The following is a 23212-nucleotide window of genomic DNA, read 5'->3' as shown; positions in this document are numbered from 1 at the left end:
TCCTATGTGACTGGCATATTAGGAAAAGTTTGAGGGAGAAGAGAGCTCTGGAGGTGGGCCTTGAAGGATGAGTGAAAGCGGAAGGGAGCTGAGGCACAGCAAGGAAAGCCCAGGACACAAGGAGGAATGGAATCAGTTTGCAGAGGAGCAACCGTGGGAGATAACTGCCCAGAGGGCTGGCAGGGTCATGTACAGACACCCAGTACTGTCCCAGATGAAAACACATCGACCTTACCTGTAACATTTTGTGCTTTACGAGGTATCCTCTATACCAGTCTGCAAAGAGAAAATCAAGAAACAGGTCTTTCATCTATTCTGACAAGTTTATTGCTGGATTTGGTGGTCCTTGTTCTGTTTGTTTTTCACTAGCAAAGAAACTACTGCAAAGTGCTTTAGACCTTAGGGATAGATCAAAGCCCTGGGCTTCAACAATCCGTCGAATAAGTTGCTAACATCTCCAAAGCGCATCCAAAAATACAGGGATTTCACATAAAAATACAAATGTCATCCTCCTTTTGAAAAAACAAGAGGCCCAGAGATGGTGGCCAATGCTCCCCTGCGGCCACAGTTGACTAGTGGTGAGGAGCAGCTGGTCCCATCAGACAAAGCAGGTGCCGCCAACTGTCCAGCCACTATCCAGCCCTTCACTTACTTCCATTCCCTGCCTGGGTAATTCCTGTGTTCATGTGCATGTTTTCAGCCTCTGCCTTAAAGACACAGAAAGGCTGAGAATGTCTGTGGGAGTTTGGCAAGTATCCTAAAATAATGACCACAGTTCAAACAGCAGCAAATTTTGTCTAAAATGTGATTTGCAGAAGTTAGTCACTACAAAACAGACAAGTTCAGGAATGGGTAAAAGGACAGGATTTTAAAAGATTCCTCCCCTTGCAGGAGTATCAGAAATGATTCAATTAACAGAAATTCAAGTGATACACAGTCCTTGGACAAAATGAGCCTCAGCATAGCAAGTATTGATGACTATAATGAGCCTACTGGCCTTTGAAATGATTCAAGCATAGCCAAGTAGTGGCATTTGTCATCTTTGTAAATAAAAAGCGTCTGTCGGGAGCCTCATTAGCAAACCCTCATTACTGGGCTGACAGATTGTTGTCGAAATATGTTCTCAACAGACATACGTGCAAGCTGCAAAACAAACAACTTAAAATGCAAAGTCACCCCTCATAGTCATGAGCCAGCTTGAGGGTCAAGTCCTAAAGAAAGTTCCAGAGCAATAAGGGCCCAAAGTGGTTCCTAATTTGAGAGACAGAAAGGTAAAGAAAGGAGAAAAGGGAGGAGAGAGAAAGAAAGGAATGGAGGTCAGAGAGAAAGAATCTCAGGTTTCGAATAAAGCACTCTTCGTATAGGAAGTCTTTTAATCTTTGTAGCAACCACGTGATGCGGGAAATGCAATTATCCCATTTAACAGAAGAGTGGCCTGCCTGAGGCACAGAGGAGTTAAGTAACTTGCCCACAGTCACACAGCTAGTAAGTGACAGTGCCAGGATTTGAACATATGTAGCCATCATACCATGCTTCCTGTCTAATTGAGGAAGGAGCATGGTGGTTGCCTAATATTTCCATCCTCCCAACATCTGAATCTCCAAAACTACATGCCCACTAAGCTACCTCCCTCTACATACTTCCAGTGATGGAGAACTTTCTGCTTCATGAAGCATCACATTCTATTTTCACACTCATTTATAGTTTTCCCATAGCGACTGGTAATAACTAACCATTAACAGTAGCGCTTATATTAAGGACAGGGCTTGCTGTGTGCCAGGAAGTCTGGTAAAGTTTTTTGCTTCGTTTTTTTTTTTTAAATTATAAATGAATCTTCACAATAATCCTATGAAGTCGGTACTGCTAATGCCTCAATTTCACAAATGAAAATAGAGAGGCACAGAGAAGTTAAGCAACTTGCTAATGGTCACACAGCTACTGGGTGATGCAACTTAAGATTTAAACCCAAGCATGTGATTCCAGAGATGACACTCTATAGCACTGCACTGTAACAACCTCATTTGTTTGCAGTTCTTCCTCATTCAACCAACTAGACATAAGAGTGTCTCTGTAATATTACTAGTTACCATTTATTGATTGCTTAATGAATGCACAGCTGTGTGCTAAGTGTTATACATGCATTCTCTCATTTAGTCCTCATATCCATACTGTGAACTAAGTAGTATTATTCCCACTCTGTAGATAAAGAAATTGAGATTCAAGTCATTTGAGGTAGTGGCCAAATCACACAGCCAGGGTTCAAGGGCAAGTCTGTATGGCTTCAAAGCCATCCCTCAAAGCTGTTCCACCACACTGTCCCTCATGCGATGAGCACAAATACAGATAATGCTCTCTTAGAGTACAAATACAGATAAGGATCTCTTGGTTGCAGCAACCTGAATCCACCTTGACAGCCAAGGTCACCAAAATCCACCAGAAAGCAGGAACACAGTCAAGATGAGCAGTCTGCCCACGTATGTCTCTCCGCAACAGGGGCTCCATCAGGGGCCCCTGACTGCCTCTTCCAGCAGCTTTGCCCTCTCTCACCCTTGAGAATCAGTTATCTGTTACCCTCGTAGGTACCCTGATTCTCAGAACTTTGACTCACTCCTGAGCCAGAAATCTCCTGACGGTTACCCTCAGCATGCACATCCCGGCTCCCAGATTTAAGTTCAACAACACTGATTGTGTACCTGCTGTGTACGTGACACTGCGCTACATGCTTTCAGGAATAAATCCCCAGTGATCCTTGGGGAGAAGGGCTCACCGCCAGCTCCCCTTGCTAGATGAGGATAATACATCAGCTGCATCAGAGCTGTCCTTCAGAGTTTTCTTGACATGACATCCCCAACCTGGCTGGGTCACTGACCTCCACGACCCCTGAAGCTGCTGCACGGATCTGGGTGTGCCCTACTCTGCAAGTGGGAGAGTCAAAAGTCTTTGTGCAGAGCTCTTAGCTGCTGAACCAAGAGTGAAGTGACGCCCACATGCCTGCTTAGAAGGAACTCCAGATATCTGTAAGTGAGAAGACCGTCTCAGAATGGTCTGCACAGTGCAGTCCCACCTCTAGAGAACAATGACAGCAAAAGCTGTGCGGTACCTTAAGAAGGTGACGCTACTTCGGTCTCCTCCCACATCCCTTCCCTTTGTTCCATTTTGCTGGTGAGTGAAATTCAGAAGATCCTTGGGAACCACTGCTGGGAAATCCCATTCTCTTCGCCACTAAGAGTGGGTCCCCGTGACCCAGACAAGTGGGTGTATCAGTAGGTGGAATGGGACTTCCCTTGCTGTTCCAGAAAGGAAGATTCGGGCCGCAAATAACAGAGTGGAGCAGACATTCCCTCTGGAGGACTTACAGGGCAGAGGCCAAACAAGCTGGGCTACCCCCCAGGATGACTCCCCCCACCAGAGTTCAAGTAATCAGGAGGTGGGGGTGGTATCTGGAGGTGGCTGCTGTTGCCTTAGGGGTGCCTGGTAGAGCTCTCTCACCCCACAAACCAAATCCAAGTGTTGGGGAGCATTCCAGGAGATTCACTCAGAGATACTGGGGCATCTGGTATATGGCTATTCGTGCTGAGGACTGGCTGACCTTTGGGCTTATTTGATCAGGAAAATAGAAAATCAGAAAAAGAGCACCCCAAGCTCTCTCTACCCTCAGCCTTGGTTAAGCTGGAGAAAGCGAAGGAGGAGGGGAGCATTAAATTGGATATGGGCTTGAAGTCTTCTTTTGAGATGCTGTTAAATAGCAGGAAAGATGTCAACCAAATACAACTGAAGGAAGTGGCTGGAGGAAAATAACATTCCTTTTTTATGTTTATTCCCCCATGAGGAGCTCTAACTGCTCAACAAACACTCACATGTGTTTTCCACATCTAAAATCAGGACACACAATGTTTGTGCTGCCTCTGGGTAGAACAGGCAGCCTGAGAGATGTAAGATGGACAAAGGAATAAGCACTAGGATGTCCCCGGCTTAGCAATGGTCCTCCTTCCAAACTGTTTGAGTTTTTAATCACAAGATATATTTTTATAATAAAAAGTTCATAAAAATGTTTGAACTCTAGTGAAATGAAATTCATTCATACCTAAGGTTCCAGGTCAGATTTTTGTTTTCTCTGTTCATGTGGGTGAGTCAATTTCATACACAGGTAAAGAAGGGCTAGCCTCACCCACTCCAGGCAATCAGAGGGCCAGCTTCCGGGCTCCCTGGGCCATATTGGTAACATACAGACCTGTCAATCTCAATGTAGCCCTGTAAATGGGGGGAGGGGTGGAAGTCACCAACACAGAGCACCTAGGAGCCAGGCATGGTTCTCTCATTTTATCCCTATAACAAGTCTAGAAGCAAAGTGATAATAACCCATTTCACAGGTGAGAAAACTGAGGCCTACCTCCCCAAGATCACTCAGCTAGTGGGTAAATGGAACAGAGAATAACCTCCTGATTCAAAAGCCCACACTTTTTCCATTTCGTCTTCTTTCTTTTTCTTTCTCTCCCCCTTTTTTTTTTTTTTTTTGTGGGGAGGGGAGATTTTAAACTTTTAAAATACAGAATAATTATTCACATTCCTACCACCTAGAATTAATCAATCCTTTAAATCTTCAGGACTATATCTATTCTCTTCCATTCCCCCTTCCACTTCTCAGTTTCATTAGTTTTTTTAAAAATACATTTTCCAGTTTTCTAACAACGCCATTCTTTTTTGTAGTCATAAATGTTACTTTTAATACTAATTTTGATAAATCGGTTCATTTGGACTCAATGCTCACCGGTATTTCCTTTTATCACAGCTTATCAATTCCTACATTTTACAATTTTGACTCATCTCTCAATTGGCTGGATTTTATTTTTCAAGTAGGTTTCTACAAGAGGGTTTCATGGGAACCCAATTTTTTTCTTCTACATCATTTTGACTAATTTTTTTACTAACACTGCGGTGTGCACTCTTTCTATATTTGCAGAGGAACTCTTTTTCAATGAGAATCATAAGCAGGACTCCCCACCTGCAAAGCAGACAAGACCAGACCTGATCTCAGAGTCCCTTAGCTGTCCAAGACCCTCAGGGACCCTTGGAATCCTATAAATTCCAGTTTGAAAACTCTGTCTGGATATGAGTGCATGCATGATGGATCTTAATAATTTGCATAGCAATTCCTCAGACATCTCGAATCAGTCTAACAAACTTCCAAATGTTGTATTTTCAAAGTATTCATGAATTGGCAATCACTTGCTAAATTAATACAACCAGCTTTTTCCAGAAAAGTATTCTGGCTGCCTATTACAAGGATACATTAAAATAAGCCTGATAAAACAAAATTTCAAATGGGAAACCAGAACTAAAGAGCTTAGAAGCAAAGATGCAAGAATGCTAATCCCAAAGACAAACAAAGGAGGCAGCAAGGGCAGCACTTTGGAAGGTCAGGCCCCAGGCCAGGTAAAAGGAAGAGAAGGCTCTGAGGACATGCAACCTGTGTGGTCAGTTAACCGCCCTGCAGCATTTTTTCCAGGGAAAACGCATGGAAAGAAGAGGAAAACACTCATCTGGATTTCAAAATGTAGGACACAGGAAACACTAGGAGGCTTTTCCACTGTCTTGGGAGGCATGGGGTGGAGGAAAGAGAACTTTTAGGGGTGGGGGTGGGGGCGGGGAGAACAGCCACAGGCTCCCTGTGTGACCCCAGGCGAGTCATTTCTCCTCCCTGAGCCTTGCTTCCGCACCTGCAGAAGTGAGGTCTCTGCCTGTTTCTCAGGATTAGCATCCAGCAGCGCGTAGGAGACACTGAGGAGAGTTGTAGTGCTTGCTGGTTTTAGTTTCATTCTTTGCCCTTGGTAGACACCTAGAGTTTGCTTATTTGTCACTGAGTAGAAGCAGATTTGCAAAAAATAGGTTTACGCTGTAAGAGGACAGGGTGTTTTGAATCAGATCCCCCCCACCTCCCCGACTCCCACTCCCTCTGTGTGTAAAAGGTTTTAACAGGGCCAGAGTGGGAACTTCAGAGGCCTGGGCACTGAAAAGTACACGGTATCCAAAATAGTACTAAAGCATAAAACAAATGTACAGAAGGTTAAGAAAGCTTTTGTTTCCCCCATGATGACTCTTTTAAAGCTGTTTTAAAATATATCAAATCCTTCCCACCACCCAGAAAAAGTTTTCTGTTTGTTTGCTTTTTGGTTTGCATTGTGTGTATGCGTGTCTGTGCGTAATGTGTTTGTGTGTGTGTGTGTGTTGGTGTGTCCGTGCGTGTGTGTGTGCACGTGCACCCCTGCACCAATCTGCAGAGTTGCCTTGGAAGCCTCACACAGCTGACTCAGCGCTGGAGGTACTCCTTGTCCTGGAGGTTGCCGTGAGGAGGAACGAGGCTAATGTGTTATAAGGGATCTAGCACAGTGCCCCTGTACGTGGTAAGAACCCACAGATACCTAGTTCTGCAGGCAGTCTCCTTTCCTCTGACCTCTGTTTCACCTTGAGAGGGCCTCCTTCACAGTGCCACCCCTGCCTCCTGCCCGCCCCTCACCCCCATCCCAGCACAGAAGAGCCCTGCCTGAGGGATTAGCTGGGAAGCAGGATCGGAGCCCACTCCGCTCTTCTTTCTCCTTGCTCTGCCCGGCCACCGGAAGGACACACACTATGCTCACCCCACAGCAGGATTACAGGCCGGCCCAGGGATGGGGAGAGCCGTGGGGGTCCAGCTGGGCCAGTGAGGGTGGGGAGAGCCTACCTGACTGTGGCTGGCACATTAGCAAGCTCATTTGACTCTTACGCCCAAACCATTCTCCCAATATCAATTTTATGAGTGACATAGGTGACATTGATTTCGAGGGGCCTGACTCCTGAGTCCAAGGCCATTAGCCTTTGTGCAAACTCTTATTTTATTTTATTTATTTAAAAAAACTTTTGGAGGGGAGGATAATTAGATTTACTTATTTATTTTTTTGGAGGAGGTACTGGGGATTGAACCCAGGACCTCATGCATCCTAAGCATGTGCTCTACCACTTGATCTACACCCCCCACCCCCATGCAAACTTTTAAAAGCACCCCTTACCACCACTACCACCATCATGGGGGACACAACTGAACAGACACTTGGCTTCACAAGAGATGGCACCTCTGAGGAAAGAGAAGGATGCCACTTCCCCCAAGACAGGGCTCCCAGCTTGATGAAAGCAGTGAGCACTGCTTCCTGGACCAGGTGCTGTGCCCAAACCACACTGTTGTATAGAGCAGTCCTCCTGGAATCAGGGTTATAATTTACTGGGGCCTCCAAAACCTAATAATGTTGATTTTCCTTTAAAATGGTATTGATACTAATAAAGAAGTGTACCTAGAAGGTGTCACAGGCCCCAGTAGCTCCATGACTGGGGAAATAGAAAGCACAATGAACATCAAACCACCCAGTCAAGCCTTTGCTTCTAGGTATCAACTCCTACAATAGCAAAGCATTATTTTCAGTAAATTCAAAATACTGACACTAACAAAATGTATTTAAATAAACCACACAGAGTTGCAAGTTCTGAGAGAGGGCTAGAGGTGCTGGGTAGGCCCAAGGGATACCCCGGCATCATCAGCCAAGCTCCTGGCGTCCAAGGCTCGCCTGGGGCCGTGACTCACCTCCACAGGTCTCCTGTATTCGCACCACATCGCCAATCTGCAGGGAGAGCTGGGGGGCTCCGCTTCCCTGGAAGTTGTATATGGCTGTGAAACAGAACAGAGGCAGCATGGTGAGACCTCTGGATACCAAGAATCTCTGCTTCTTCCTGCTCTTCCATTCTTGACTTTATCTGATGCCCAAGCAGCCCACATGGGCTAAACAAAACCAACGTAGAAACCACCGCCTGCCACAGGAGTCAGTGCAGGCCAGAGGCCTCCACTCAGTACTGACACATGACTCCTCCCCAGCACAGGCCCTGCGCGCCAGTCTGAGTGACGCCAGTGTGAGTGATGGGGAGGGCGTTCACGTCACCTGCCGTGGCGGACCTCCCACTGTGCGCCAAGCCTGAGCTCAGCACATCTCCTCGTTCCATTCTCACAGCAACCCTGCAAGGTGCAAGCTGCGATGAGGAAATCGAGGCGCTGAGCGGTTAAACAATTTGGCCACAGTCATCAGGCTAGGAAGGGACAGGAAAATTGGTATCTAATTTCCATATTCTCTATCGTGGGCTACCTGCTGCTCCCCAATTACTCCATCCTACTGACAGCAGCCTAAAATGCCAGTCTCCGTGCCACTCAAAGACCACCCAAACCTTCACTGACTAAGAAAGTCATAACTTTCTTCTACCCAGCCCTACTCAACCTTTGCTCCTCTATCTAAAAATGAGTGTTCCTTAGCCTTCACCAAAGAAAATCTTTCAGGCCAGAGTCCTGCCTCCTCCCTGAGGACCTCCCTGGCTTCTCTAGGCCACACTAACCAACTCCCCCCACCAAATATGGTAGGACTCATATGAGTACGTAACATTCAAAGGTATGCTCTGCCTCCCCATTTACACTGTCAGTTCCCGGGGAGCTGTTGGCGATGGAAACACTCCGAGTCCCCTCTGTGCTATCAGAGGCTCCGTTAAGCCCTTGGAACATGAGATGACACCATACCATTGCCGTGCTCAGGCCCTGCTCAGCATCACTTGCTAAGTGAGGACCAGGCCATACTGTTAATTCAGGTTAGGGATGAAACTTACTTAAGGAATCACCAGCATGGGAGGTCTTCAAGAACAGAATAGGACACAATGATGCTTAATTTGACATGTGAACCAAAACACACATGGTTTGACTTAAGGAAAATCACGGTATGATCCTACAAGGTTCTCCTCTCCTCATTCATTCATACAGCAGACACTCAGTAAGCGCCCGTACTATGCCAGGCACATGCTGGACACTGATCTTGCTCTTCTGGTGAATGCGCAAATAAATATAAGGTTACGAAATCCAATACACGTGATGGAGGAAACAAACAGGGCCTAGCAGAGAACCATGGGGGCTTCGGCTTTTGTTGGGGTAATTGGGAAAGGTCTCCCTGGGCTGACTAGACGTGGAGGACTCAGACAAGCCAGCTGCGGGAACAGCGAGGGGAAGGCAATTTCAGGAAGGAGGCCCTGAATGAGGAAGGCACTTGGCACATTCAGAAAGTATACAGGAAGCTGCTGTGGATGGAGTATGAGACGAGAGGAGGGGGTGACACAGGTGAGGCTGGAGAGGCAAGAACCAGGCCACGCAGGGCCTCGTGATGAGCTTGGGCTCCATTCCAAGAGAATGGGAAGCTGGAGGGATTTTATTTAGTTTTTTGTTAATAGCTTTATTGAGATAAAATTTGCCCATTTAAAGCATATAATTCGATGATTTACTCACAGAGTTGTGAAACCATCGCTGTGATTAATTTAGAACATTCTCATCACCTCAAAAAAGTCCCTGCAGCCACAAGCGGCCACTAGTCTACTTTCTGTCTTTGTAGATTTGCCTATTCTGGACAATTCAAACAAACGGAATCGTATAATATGTGGTTTTTTGCAACTGGCTTCTTTTACTCAGAACAAGGTTTTCAAGATTCATGCATGTTGTAGAAACTGTTAGTATTTCATTCATTTCTGTGGCTGAATAATGCTCCATTGCATAGATACACCAGTGGACGGAAGGCTGAAGGGTGTTAAGCAGGGGAGTGATGTAACTCCATTACACTGACCATTGGTCTGGCTGCTGTGTGACGAGCGGACAGACGGAGGCACAGCATGTGGGTAGGCCCATGAGGAGACCACTGCTTTGTCCCTCTGATCCCAGTGGTCTTCAAACCAAGAAGAGACTCGTTGCTGCTGAACCATGTGACCAAACAGTGCAGAAGGCAGATTACACTAAATAAAAGGAATCTTGAGTCATCTTGGCAGTCTTACCACTGACTCAGTTCATTCCCTCTCCCTTTGGTCCTCTATTTTCTCATTGGTCAGCAAACAAAACGCATTCAAAACCTACTTCTTAGGTGAAATCAGCAAAAATGGTGAAGTAGGGAATTCCAAGTGCCTGTTCCTCTACAGAAGCAATGAAAAGTCTGGCAAAAACCATCAGAATCAACTTTATCAAAACTGAAAAATAGTCAAAAAGTTTACAGCAACCAAGAAAATGTTTATTCAAGAAAAAAAGCAACTGAATCCTGGCAAAGGTTTTATGGCACTTTAACTTATCCTGTCCCCCATTCTCTGCTCCCCAACTTGGTGGCAGTCTTGAAGATGGTATTTCATGTCCCTGGTGTGGGTTCATGTGGCTTGAGGGAGCAGAGAGGACCCAGTCCCAAGATCGTAGTTGTCTGTTTTGAGCTGTCTGTGGGGGCCCTGAAGGACAGAAGCTATGAGATGGCCTTTATTTCCTTGACTTGGGACTCTCTTAGGGCAGAGAAGCAGCTATGTAAAGGGCATTGGTTAAAACAACAACAACAACAACAACAACCACAACAACAACAACAAACATTTTAAGTCAAAAGGACTACCTGCTTCCACATGGGGTACAGAATATAAGTTGGGGCAAACAATAATCCCACCAGTAAGCCTGGGAGGAAAGGCTTCAGAGCGATATGCCTTGGAGAGTAAAAGCTTTGAAGAACACCCATATATACCCTGGGGGATCTAGAAGGCCATGAAGAATTGGAGATGTGCTGAGAAAGCATGTGAGGAAACGCAACACTCTCAATGCTGGTTGACCCTTAAGCTCCATGCAGGCAGGAAATGCAGGCTAAGGCAGAGCTGTAAATGGCCTGGCCAAGTGCTGAAGGCACACCCCAACACATACACATACAGAGTCTAGCTCTAAAGACTAGATTTTTTTTCTCTCAGTTCAAAGCATTTAGAGACTTCAGTGACCACATGCAACAAATAATACAGTCCTAACAAAAATGCTTTAGAAAAGTGACTAAACAAGCTACTACAATCTATATCGAGCAGTGACAACACGTCCTGGCAAGGAAGGAGAATCTGATGCCTGAGTTAATACATCATAATATTCAAGATAGCCAGTTTTCAACACAAAATTATGAGGCATGTAAGAAAGTATGGCCCATTCACAGGAAAAAAAAACAAAAAGAAATTAATAGAAAGTGTCCCTGAAGAAGGATAGACATTGGACTTAGGAGACAAAGACTTTAAATCAATTGTCTTAATTATGTCCCAATAGCTAAAAGAAACTATGGACAAAGAATTAAAGGAAACTAAGGGAATAATGTCTCAGAAAACAGAATAGCATTAAAGAAAGAGAAATTATTTTGTTTTTAATTCAAATAAAAATTCTGGAGCTGGAAAGTACAAATAACAAATGTGAAAATTTCATTAGAAAGCTTCAACATCAGATTTAAGCAGGGAGAAGAAGGAATCAATGGCCTTGAAAATAGGTCAGTTGAGATTAGCCAGACTGAGGAGCAGAAAGAACAAAGAATGAAGAAAAATTAACAGAGCCTAAGTGACCTGTGGGACACTAACAAGCACACCAATGTTTATGTATGGGAGTTCTACAATAAGAGGAAAGGAAAGTGGCAGAAAAAAATACTTGAAGAAATAATAGGTAAAAACTTCTGTTTGACGGAAGCCACGAATCTACACATCCAAGCAGCTCAATGAAATCCAAGTAGGATAAACTTAAAGAGATCCACACCAAGACATAACACTCAATTTGTCAAAAAACAAAAACAAAGAATCTTAAATAGCAAAAGAGGAGCATTCATCATGCACAAAGATTCCTCAGTAAAACGAACAAATGATTTCTCTTCAAAAGCCAGAGAGGCTAGAAGGCAGTGGAATGACATATTTAAAGTGCTGAAAGAAAAAAAAAGTGCCAACCAAGAATTCTATGTCACACAAAATTATCCTTCAAAAATGAAGGAGAAATTAAGAGATAAGCACAAACAGGAAGTTCACCACTAACAGGCAACTGGAAAGACAAATGCATAAAATAAGAATTATAAATCTATGATAATGTGCACCCAATGTATAAAGATGTACTGTGTGACAGCAACAAAACTAAAGTGGAGCGACAGACCTATACAGAAGCAGAGATTTTTGCATACTGTTGAGGCTCAGTTGGTATCAACTTAAAACTACACTATTATAAATGTAAGATATTGACGTTAAACCCCAGGTTAACCACTAAAAAAAAAAAAGAAAGAAAGACAAAGAAAAAATATAGAGAAAAATAAATGAGAAGGGAAACAAAACAGCAAACCAGAAAAAAAAAAAAAAAGCTAAGCACAGAAGGTAGTAACAAAGAACTGAGGAACAACAACAACAACAAAATGTTTAACATATATAGAAAACAAATGGCAAAATGTTAGAAATAAATCCTTTCTTATAAGTATTTACTTTAAATGTAAATGTAATAAACCTCTGTCAGAAGGCACAGATTTACAGAAAGGATTAAAAAACAAAAACCAAAAAAAACCATGAACAACTGTATGTTGTCTACAATAGATTCTCTTTAGATCCAAAGACACAAATAAGTTCAAAATAAAAGAATGAGGTCATCATGAAAAAGTCCACAAATGATGAATGCTGGAGAGGGTGTGGAGAAAAGGGAACCGTCCTACACTGTTGGTGGCAATGTAGTTCAGTGGAGCCATTATGGAAAACAGAATGGAGATTCCTTTAAAGACTGAAAAAAGACTTACATATGATCCAGCAATCCCACTCCTGGGCATATATCTGGAGGGAACTCTAATTCAAAAAGATACGTGCACCCCAATGTCATAGTAGCACTATTTACAATAGGCAAAACATGGAAACAATCTAAATGTCCATCACTGGATAAAGAAGCTGTGGCTTATTTATACAATGGAATACTATTCAGCCATAAAAAGAATGAAATAATGCCATTTGCTGCAACATGGCTGGACTTGGAGATCATCATTCTAAGCAAAGTAAGCCAGAAAGAGAAAGAAAAATACTATATGATATCACTTTTATGTGGAATCTAAAAAAAGACACAAATGAACTTATTTACAAAACAGAAACAGACTCACAGACATAGAAAACAAACTTATGGTTACCAGGGGGAAAGGGGTTGGGAAAGGATAAATTGGGCATTTGAGACTTGCAGATCCTAACTACTATACATAAAATAAACAACAAGTTTATACTGTACAGCACAGGGAACTATAATCAATATCTTGTAGTAACCTAGAATGAAAAAGAGTATGAAAACAAGTGTATGTATGTATATGTATGACTGAAACATTATTCTGAAAACACCAGAAATTGACACAACATTGTAAACTGACTATACTTCAATAAAAAAAAAAAGAAAAGGGAAAAAAAGAGAAAAAAAAAAGAATGATAGAAAAAAACTTCCACACACATAGTAACAAAAAGAGAGCTGTGCTGGGTATACTAATATCAGACAAAAGAGACTTTAAGCCAAAAATTTTTACAAGAGACAAAGAAGGACATATTGGCAAAAGAGTCAATACACCAAGAAGATATAGCAATTATAAACACATACATACTTAAATATGGAAAGCAAACATTGACACAATTAAAGGGAGAAATACATAGTTCTACAATAATTGGAGGCTTCAATACTCTACTATCAATAATGGATAGAACTAGGCATGAAATCAATAGGGAAAGAGATGACTTGAACAACACTATAAATAACCAGACCTAACACATCTATACATTGTACTCCGTCCTACAACAGCAGAACACATTCTTCGCAGATGCACAGGAAGCATTCTCCAGAAGAGATCACGTGATAGGCCACAAAGCCAGTCTCAATAAAATCAAAGAAGACTGAACTCAAACAATGCAGCTTTTCCAACCAAGGAGGAAAGAAGCTAGAAATAAAAAAATAGGAAAAAACCTGGAAAATTCACAAATATGTGTAAATTAAACCACACACCCTTAAACAACCAATGGGTCAAACAAGAACTCACTAGGGAAATCAGAAAATATTTTAAGATGAATAAAAATAAAAACACAACCCATCACAACTTACGGATGCAGTGAAACCAGTGATCCCATCAGTGAAGAGGCCTTGGGAAAGAGATGAGGTCAGAATCCTCCTCAAATGTAAACAAGTGACATTTATAATGTGCTTCACTATGTCACAGGGGAGCACATTCTCAATTGCCCTATCATGTCATCACAACTATATGTGGAGTAGGCACTATCCCCATTTTACAGATGAGGAAACTGAGATTCAGAGGGTTTGAGTGGCTTGCCCAAGACCCACCCACCCACCCACCTGGTAGTAAATCACAGAGCCAGGACTCCAACTCGGTCTTGTGCCTTATGCATGCTCTGCACCCACTGCCTCCCCATAGCACCTCATGGTAGGTGTTCAGGGCATCACAAGACCCCGCGTCATGCTTCCATCTTGCCACACTCTCTGAGCTGCACTCTCTGAGGGAAAAGGAGGAAATTTGTAGGCTTTTTAGTCCAAAGACCTGTACAAACCAGCCCTGTCACTAAGGGACCAACTAGCCTTTGTGACCATTCATAGGGATGTGTCAATCCTGAGAGATGATAAATCTTGGGAATTATGAGCTAGTATCTCTGGAGTCATGCAAATGTGGCTCTTGAACCCAGTTCTGCCCTTTGACCAGCTCCGGCCTCAATCCCAGGGTTGCAGAGTATGATTGTGCATCCTTTGTTCAGCACAAGGCCATCTAGCCAAGAGCCTCCAGCGGAGGCACCCGCTGGCACCCAGTGCCTTATCTGCTTGCCAAGGTCTGCACTGTGTCCACCAGCGGAAGGGTGTCTTTTTGTAATTCACACGAAGGCACTGTAGGAGCCAGTGGCAGCCTGCCTGAGCAGTAACTTTACCTCCCCAAGCCTCCGTTGGGAAGAATGAAGAGATGATGGTCCCTGCTTTGCAGGATTCCTTGGAAGCTCAGCTGAGATTAATGCACAGGAAAAACCTTCACTCTGAGTGTGGCCAGAGTTAAGTGCTCAATAAAAGGTAATCACTTTTCTCTTTATTTCCATTATAATAGCTCCTAAAGCAATCCACTCAGAGGAACTCCTTCAGAGCTCTTCTTTGTGTCACCTCGAAATCTGCTTCTCTGCAGTTTGCAACTAAAGGTGCTGTCGCTCAACACTGAATAAAACTGTCCAAAAGCGAACCTTGGGAGGACCCTCAGGGGACTCAGAGTTCTCTTCTCCTGAATAAAGATGCCTTGTTGCTTCATTTTCTCCACACCTGGCCTGATTTGAGACCCTGTCCCCACACAGGCTACTGGCGTTTGGACCCGCTCCACCTTGCTGATGCCCTAACTCTGCAGATTCTCTACTCACTGACCCCTCTGGCCCCAGAGGTCTGTCTGAGGACATACCTGTTGTGGAGCCGGGCCGGGCCACAGAGGCAACCGAGGTTTCCAACAGAAGAAAACCATCCATAATATGTGCCTGCCTCTGGAGCACTAGTAAATTAGGTCTGGCCACCAGATATTTGAAGGGCAAGGCAAAACTCTGTTTTGTTCCCTGGCTGTATCCTCCCCATCTTTCCTTATAAATCTCTCCTTGCCCTCTGCCCAGCTCTGTCAGATGAGAAAGCACCAAATGATTGGTTTAAGAAGATATCCTGGACAGACCTTGAAACCTGATGTCCAACCATGAAGGTCTGTATTCATTCCAAAGACTCACAACATATGAAAATGAAAGTAACTGATGGTGCCTTTTAATTTATAAATGTATTTCTGCCTTTGCATGAGGACCTCTCTTCTCAAAGCTCCATCTGGGGAAAATCAGACATTATTAACAAAGGAAGTGGCTTTGCATACCAATACCCAATTCTGCTAAGTTTTCTAAATGACTAACAGGAAACTTTGAACCGGAATGCCACTCTTTGCTCAAGTTCGATTGCTTATCTATGAACCTCACTTGAGTTGCTTCTGACCAGTGTCAGAACAGGTCATCTTCTTCCCCACTCCCTGCAGGCCTAACCACTCTCAACTGCTGAGTGAGTGATGAAAAGGGCAGAAAACCTTGAGGAAGATACAGGAATGAGCAATAAGTAAAAATCGTTGAAATCAGCCTGCCCTGCCCTGCCCTGGCCATGCACATCCATGGAAGATAAAAAAGCGGTGGAAGGATTCCCACAGACACCCATTCCAGCTTTCCCTTTCATATGAGGTTCCTGTGTCCTGGAGAATATGGACACATCCCCATGAAGGATCTGACCTCTCCCTGTAACAAAATACTGTACTCAGGAGCTGAGGCAGCAGCTGGTTACTGACAAGTCTAGCCAGACCAAAATACTTATGGCAAAGAATCAAAGGGGCATTTAAGTGCCAGGGCCGTCTGAGGTCATCAAACCCACTGAGGACTCTCACGCTGGAAATCCCGAATTGTCAAGCCAGTAGAAACAGCTACTTTGAGACAGGTGAAAACTTCCAACAACCCTGGAAATCAAATCACTGCTCATCAGGACTCCAAATCAAGAGAAGGAAGGAAAAATTAAACATACCATTGTTACAGTATGCAGCTCATGGAAACAGATAGGGTGGGGTCTCGGTGCTTTGTGCAAAGTTAGAGATAAGTACAATATTTTGCTTGAATTTCTAGATGAGGAAACTGAGGCAAACAACTTAACCTATTATCTCTAACAAATAAGTTAGAGACAGAGTTATTCAGAAGTCTGGATTTTAACCACTTCACATTCTGTTTGACTCCCCCACAATGGTAAACATTTACTGAGCACATACTATGTACCAAGCACATACTATTTTTCAACAGATATTCATTTGAGCACCTACTGTGTGCCAGATACTCTTTTGGATATTGGGGTTAAAAGATCTGGATAAATACAACAGACAAAATTCCTCACATTCTACTTGTACCAGTTCATTTAATCTTCACAGTAACCCTCTAAGGTATCACCCTCCACGTAACATATGAGAAACTCAAAGAGAGATTAAGGAATTTGACCCCAGCCATGCAGCTGGACGGTGGTAGAAAGTGGAGACAAATCCAGATCAGAGTCCAAAGTCCTTACTTCCCGACCAGCCCATTGCTGATGTCACAATTTATTGTGTGTGTATGCATATGTATGTATGAATGTGCATAGGTATGTAAGTATATATACACATGTATACACTAGATTTGTATATATGTGTGTGTGTGTGTGTATATATATATATATATATATATATATATATATATATATACACACGTATACACTTATCTCCTTCAGCCTCAGTGAGGATGGAGACTGAGTCTGCCTTGCTGGCCACTGAGCTCCCAGAGCTGAGAACAGTATCTGGCTCCCATGTGAAGTTCAATCAATATTTATTGAGCATTAATGAATATTTGTTGAACTGAAGAAACATGGACATGAAGGGCAGGTGTCTCTCTTCTAACTTTTTCCTTGCATTTCTTGAGATCACTTGGTGAGATGCTGACCCAGCTTGGCTGTCAATCTTGATTGCAGCCATCAAGTGCCCTGTGACCCTTCAGGATGGATTCTCCCTCATCTGGGGCCCTGCCATTTGCTGACGCGTTTGAAAACAAAAGCTTCTGCAAACAGCAAGTGTTAATAGAGTTTGTACAGGTAGCCATATAAGAGGAACACAAATATTAGAGAAAAAGAATGTAATTGCCTGAAGCGCACTTCTCTAGTCCCTGAGCTGGGCTTCGGGGGGGTCTCTGTTCCAGGGAGCAGCAGCACAAGCTGACAGGTCCACTCTGGACACAAGTGAAACATGTCTGTTGATACGCGCAAGCCTTTTGCCCAGAGTCACTGGGCAAGGTGTTGACAGCCTCAGCACCAAGGCAACGTGAGGGTGAAGGCGATGACCCAGCAGAAGCTTCCGGCAGCGAGGCCAGAGCTCAAACCCGGTGCAAGTCAGCAGCGGGTGAGGGAGGAGAATGACAGCCAGAGGGAACCAAGCAGGAGGAGCTGTTCCTGCCCGAGCAGGAGAGGGCGAGAATTACAACCGCTACTGAGCACTTTCTCTGTATCAGACACTTCTCCAAAAGCTTTACCCACAGTCACCTATTTAATCCTCACACAATTCTTACAGTGGGTACAATTATTATCATCTCCATTTACAGATGAGGAAACTGAGGTAGTATAAGATGAAGTGAGTAGCCAGGGTGACACAGCCAGGAAGGAGACTGAGCCAGGATTTCACCCCAGGCAGGCTGGCTCCAGAACACACCCCCCTCCAAACATTGCGTCACACTGCCTCTCACTAATGGATGTGTATTTAGCATCTGCTGTCCCCATTGGATCCTCATAAAAACCTTATAGTTTGCCACAGGTGAGCCAAAGTGACATTCCCAGCCAACAGGGAGAAAGTTGAGATGCCCATGAGTTCTCTAAAACAGTGATTCTCAACCAGAGACAATTTTGCCCCCAAAGGAACATGTCAATGTCTGGACACATTTTCGGTTGTCATAATCTGGGGAGGGGGAGTGGATGGGGATCGGAGGAGCTCCTAGCCTCTAGCTGGCAGAGGTGTGGGATGCTGCTAAGCATCCTACAGTGCACAGGACAGCCCCGTAACAAGAAGTATCTGGCTCCAAATGTCAATAGCATCAAGGCTGATGAGCCCTGCTCTAAAACATCAAGCCAGGATTCACTGTCTCCTTCCCAGTACTCCTACAGGGGTACATAAACACACACACACTCTCTCTCTCTCACACTCGCTTCTACATTACACACTCACACACTACAGTTGGGAAGAGAGGCTTTATGATGAAACCAAGGGCTGATTTCCCAGCCCCCAACCTCCAATGCAGGGAGTGTCTGGCACTCTGCTGGATCCTACAGAAAGTTAGAAACGTGGGGGGAGAGGGGATGGCCCCTGCTCTCCTGGAGCTTTTGCAAAATCTAGTTGAAGAGACAAAATGAACATATAAGAAATAAGAAGCTGTCTAAAAAAGGGCGGGGGGTGGAGAGCTAAGCTGTGGGCCACGGCAGCTGTGGGCTCTCAGAGGAGAGAGGTGAACAGAGGCCCCATGAAGGAAGTGAGACTGGAGGGAGAGGGAGGGGTGGAGGAAGGGCAAGGGGAAGAACTGGGGTGAGAGTCCCTGAGGAGGTGGGTGGGGAGGGAAGGCCTCAAGGGCAAGGGGAAGGAGGGGGAATCAGTTTGATGGGTGCACAGTCCCAGTGAGGGACAGCAGGGCCATCCGAACGGAGCCCGAAGGTGAGAACCATGGGGCCTGGCGCCATGGCCAACGGCAGGGGTCAGGTGCTTGGAGAAGAGTTCAAGGACACCCAGTTATTGTTGTGCTGCTCTCACGGGGTTCAGCCTGCTGCCAGGGCGGGGGCGGGGTGGGCAGGTGAAGGCAAGATGGGGCAACTCAGTCTATCTGAACCTCGGGAGGCCACCAGAGAGTGTAAGAACTCCAACCTCAGTCCCCTCTCCATCCTCCACCTCAGCCCACTCATTCATCCACCCACCCATCCATTCACCCCACCCCCCACCCCCACCCCCGCCCATCCAATCAACAGCTACTAACTGATCTCCTGCTCTGTGCCAGGCCCCCTGGGCTGGAGCAGGACAGGGAACACAGTGTTGCTGTCATGGGATTTTCATTCTATGGAGGAGCCAGATGTGGCTGTGAGGGTTAAACAGGATACCACAAGGGCTTTCTTTATAAGTCTACGGTGCTGGGAAAAGGTGAGGCAATGTTTTTATTTAGGATGTTGTCAATGACAACTTAGATCAGGGGGCTAACTAAGTAACGCTGCATGCAGTTCCACTCTTCCAGCTGCTCAGACCAAAACCTGTGGTGTCACCTCTGACTACTCTCTTCCCCTCGTACCCACAGCCAATCTGTGAGGAAAATCCCATTTGCTGCACTTACAACACACACAGCTGAGCACACCTCGCCTCCTCTACTGCTGCCTCCCTGGGTGGGCCCCCATCATCTCTTGCCTGGGTTATTGTAGTGACTGCCTTACTGACCTCCCTGCTTCAACATTTAATTCCCCTCCACCTGTTAACTATAAAACTTCTAGACAAATCCTTTCAAAGGGTAAGACAGAACACCCTGCAATTCTGCTCAAACCCTACAATGCCCCACTCCCTTCCACTCAGAGTAAAAGCCAAAGTCCTTGTAACATGTATCAGGCAGTACTCAACACACCTCTACTCAGAGAACTCATTTCCTACTGTTCTGCCCCTTGGCTTCCTCTATTCTATCCACCCTGGCCTCCCACGTGTCAGAAAGGCTTCCTCCTTAGGACCTTTGCATTGGCTGCACATCCTACCTGGAACACTCTTTCCTGAGACAACTCCGTTACTGCCACCACCAGTGAGGCAAGCAGCAACATCCCACTTCCTGGGCAAATCCTCAGGGTCCAGCTGGCACGAGGCATGCCCCTTTGCTGCAGCCCTGCACACCAGTTGTGGTCTCTCAAGACCTGGATTGCTACCACTTAATCTAACCCTGCGAATGCCTGCTCAGCACTGGCTCTGTTCAGACTCTGTGCTGGATGCTGAGACACGGAGTGTGAGAGTCACGTTGTCCACCAAGGTCCCCTTCACCTTCCCAGTTTAGGCTTGGACCCAAGGGATCACATATTGTCAGGGGACCTCTGAGTGCCCTGGGGCAATGTCTGGAGAGGGGTCTGGAAAAGTGCCCACATTGTCAAGTCACATCCCCCTCCTGCCAAGATTCTTTAAATCAATGCAGAAGCTGACAGTGTCCCAGTGCGGTCACAGGGGCAAGGGATGGATGACTTTCTCCAAGGAGAACCAAAAACCGAGTAAGACTTAAGAAGCGGACAAACTCAGCCTGATTGCTTTTCAACTTACACCAACTAAAGAAAGTGGGAAGAAAGGAGAAAGTACCTATTACAGGGAACATATGTGGTGTCTCTACCCAGATTCTCCTGGAGCTGGGTGGCGATAAGCATTAGAATTCCCCATTTACAGAACATTTGCTGCAGAACACAGAGTGGGGCACCCATGTTTAATTGTCTATTAAATTAAAGGCCTGGAAGCTTTAAAACAAACAAACAAGAAGTCCAAGTCCAAAGGCCCAGAAATTAGCAGAATATTATGGTGACCACACCGCCTGTCTCAAAATACAGCAGCAATATAGAGATGCAGATCTTGGGAGGAAGCAGAGCTTAGCAAACACAGTCTGTCAAGGCTCATTCGAACCCAGACAGTATGGGTGGGGGCAGAACGGCCACTAACTAATGAGGGTCCCATAAGCCTAGGGATTAGGACAGTCTCCTTACACGGACTCCAGCAGCCAGCCCAGCAGGCACTCTGACACAACCCCAAATTGCTGAAGGATCAGAAAGCAGGAGGCCCGGGCACCTGAGAATTGGTGGCAGGAAGGAATCAGATTTCCAATCCCTGTGTTTTTGTTGCAGCAGACTAATTTCTGCAGGTCAGTCCAAAGGTGAAGATACACGTACTAGATAAAGTTGGCCTCCATCGCAAAGATACACGCACTAAGATCCCTCCAAGCATTTCCTTTGGAATTCTTTTTCCCATGGCTTCTCAGAGGCCTTCTGAGACCAACCAGTTTAAGATGTCTGCCTCCAGTATTCTCATTCATGGAACAAACTCCTCTGTCACAGTAGCACGTCACAATTTGTGGTGACATGTTTATTGATTTTCCCACAAGGTTCTTTTTGTCTTTCCCACTAGATTATAAGTTCCAAAAGGACAGGAACCATTTTGGCCAAATTCTAGTAATCTCAAGTGTCTAGCACAGTGCCTGGCACACAGGAAATGCTCAACAAATGTGGAAGAAAGAAATGGAGAATGAATGAGTGAAAAAGTGAACAAGTCAGTGAGTAAACCACGGTCTCTAGCCCTCCTCCCTAGCATTACCTTTGGCAACAAGGGCAGTATAGCCGGTCCCTCTGTAGCGGCGTTCTGCCCTGGGCATGTTCAGGGTGCATGTTCAGCTCATGCCTCCTACTCAAAGGGTCTGTCTCCACCCACAAATCCTGCCAGATGAGTGGCAAGCCTCATGACCCCACCCCACAGCCACAGCGTAAAGGACCAGGCAGGGACAGCCCCCTGATCAGAGTGGGGCCCATTCTTAGCCTGGCAATGACCTCTGACTTGGGTGGCCTTTCTTGAAAAGGCGTGTCAGTTCACTCAGATGGTCTCTCTCAGGAATTTGAACAAACCAACACAGAGAGAAGATTCAGAGGATGCTTGAACCGCAAAGTCATGCCAGGTTGAGGTGGGTGGCATGCTGGGGCCACCGTTAGAGTGTTCTCAGAATATGAGAGTTATGAGGGGGAGGAGAGAAAGGAGAACAGAGCTCGCAGGTTTAGAGCACGGCAGGGAAGCCGGGAGGAGAGAGGCAGAAGTTTCCAGGGCTCCTCAGTCCAAGGCCCTTCCAGAGGCCTGGATTTCTGTTTGATTTCTCCTGATGCTTAAAATACACCACTTTTCCTCCTCACATACACATACACACCGCGCACCTTTTAAGTGAACTGCTTTGAGTGGATTTTTCTTCCCAGTAAGAAGAGCTTGCGCTGCAAGGGACTCAAGCACCCACTGCCCACTGCAAATCTGTCCATCTCACTGTGGACCAGCTCTGTCCAGGGTCCTGGGTTGCAGCAGCATCACCTGCATCCCTGGACCAGGGAGAGGTCTCAAACTCATCCATATTCCCCAATCAAGATGTGGAAGAGACCCCTTCTGACTTTTGCAGAGGCTGTTACGAATTGAATTGCGCCCCTCCCCACCAAACAAAAGGTGTGTTAAGAGTCCCAGCCCCCAGGAGCTCAGAATGAAACCCTATTTGGGCATAGTGTCCATTGAGGTAATAAAGTTAAGATGAGGTCATTAGGGTGGGCCCTAATGCAATATGACTGTTGTCTTTCTTAAAAGGGAACATTTGGAGAGAGACACACACAGGAAGATATTGTGTGTGTGTCTCTCTCTAAATTTTTAAAATTATCTTCTTATAGGTGACATAGCTGCACAAAAAATCCACTGCTCACAGGATGAAGTCCAAACTAATAAGCTTGGCACACAAAGCCCTTCACAATCTGGCTATAATCTACCTCGCCAAGAATTTTTTTTTTCTAATTACAAACTTCCACTAAAACCAAAGCAGACTATTTATCTATTTATTGTTTGTCCCCAGTGCTGCACATATTCCAGCCTCCTGTCTTTGCCTATGATGTTCCTCCTCCCACGTCCTCCTAGTGTTGTGCAAAGAGCCTGGTGTCTGAAGTCAACGGAATTTAAGGCCCAGCCCAAGTAATTTCAAGTTATGTCAACTCTGGAACCTGTAAAATGAGAATAACAATAGATGTTCTGAA

The 23212-nt window shown here is 45.1% G+C and overlaps 1 protein-coding gene and 1 non-coding gene across 2 annotated transcripts in view; both read right to left on the bottom strand.

Moving 5' to 3' along the window:
* The window catches only part of DOCK2 (dedicator of cytokinesis 2), a 371400-nt gene that overhangs the window by 344873 nt on the left and 3315 nt on the right, over positions 1-23212 (bottom strand). Inside the window, exons 2-3 of the mRNA XM_010980444.3 lie at positions 7610-7693; positions 236-276 (exon numbers count right to left, since the gene is read on the bottom strand). Coding sequence (XP_010978746.3) covers positions 236-276; positions 7610-7693 — 125 coding nt within the window. The remainder of the gene's footprint in view (positions 1-235; positions 277-7609; positions 7694-23212) is intronic.
* Positions 6937-7009, bottom strand: TRNAP-AGG (transfer RNA proline (anticodon AGG)). Its single transcript has one exon. It is a non-coding gene; the product is annotated as a tRNA-Pro (tRNA).

The sequence above is a fragment of the Camelus dromedarius genome, chromosome 27, assembly GCF_036321535.1.
Source record: "Camelus dromedarius isolate mCamDro1 chromosome 27, mCamDro1.pat, whole genome shotgun sequence".
Taxonomy (NCBI): Eukaryota; Metazoa; Chordata; class Mammalia; order Artiodactyla; family Camelidae; genus Camelus; species Camelus dromedarius.
This window is presented reverse-complemented; position numbering and strand designations above follow the sequence as displayed.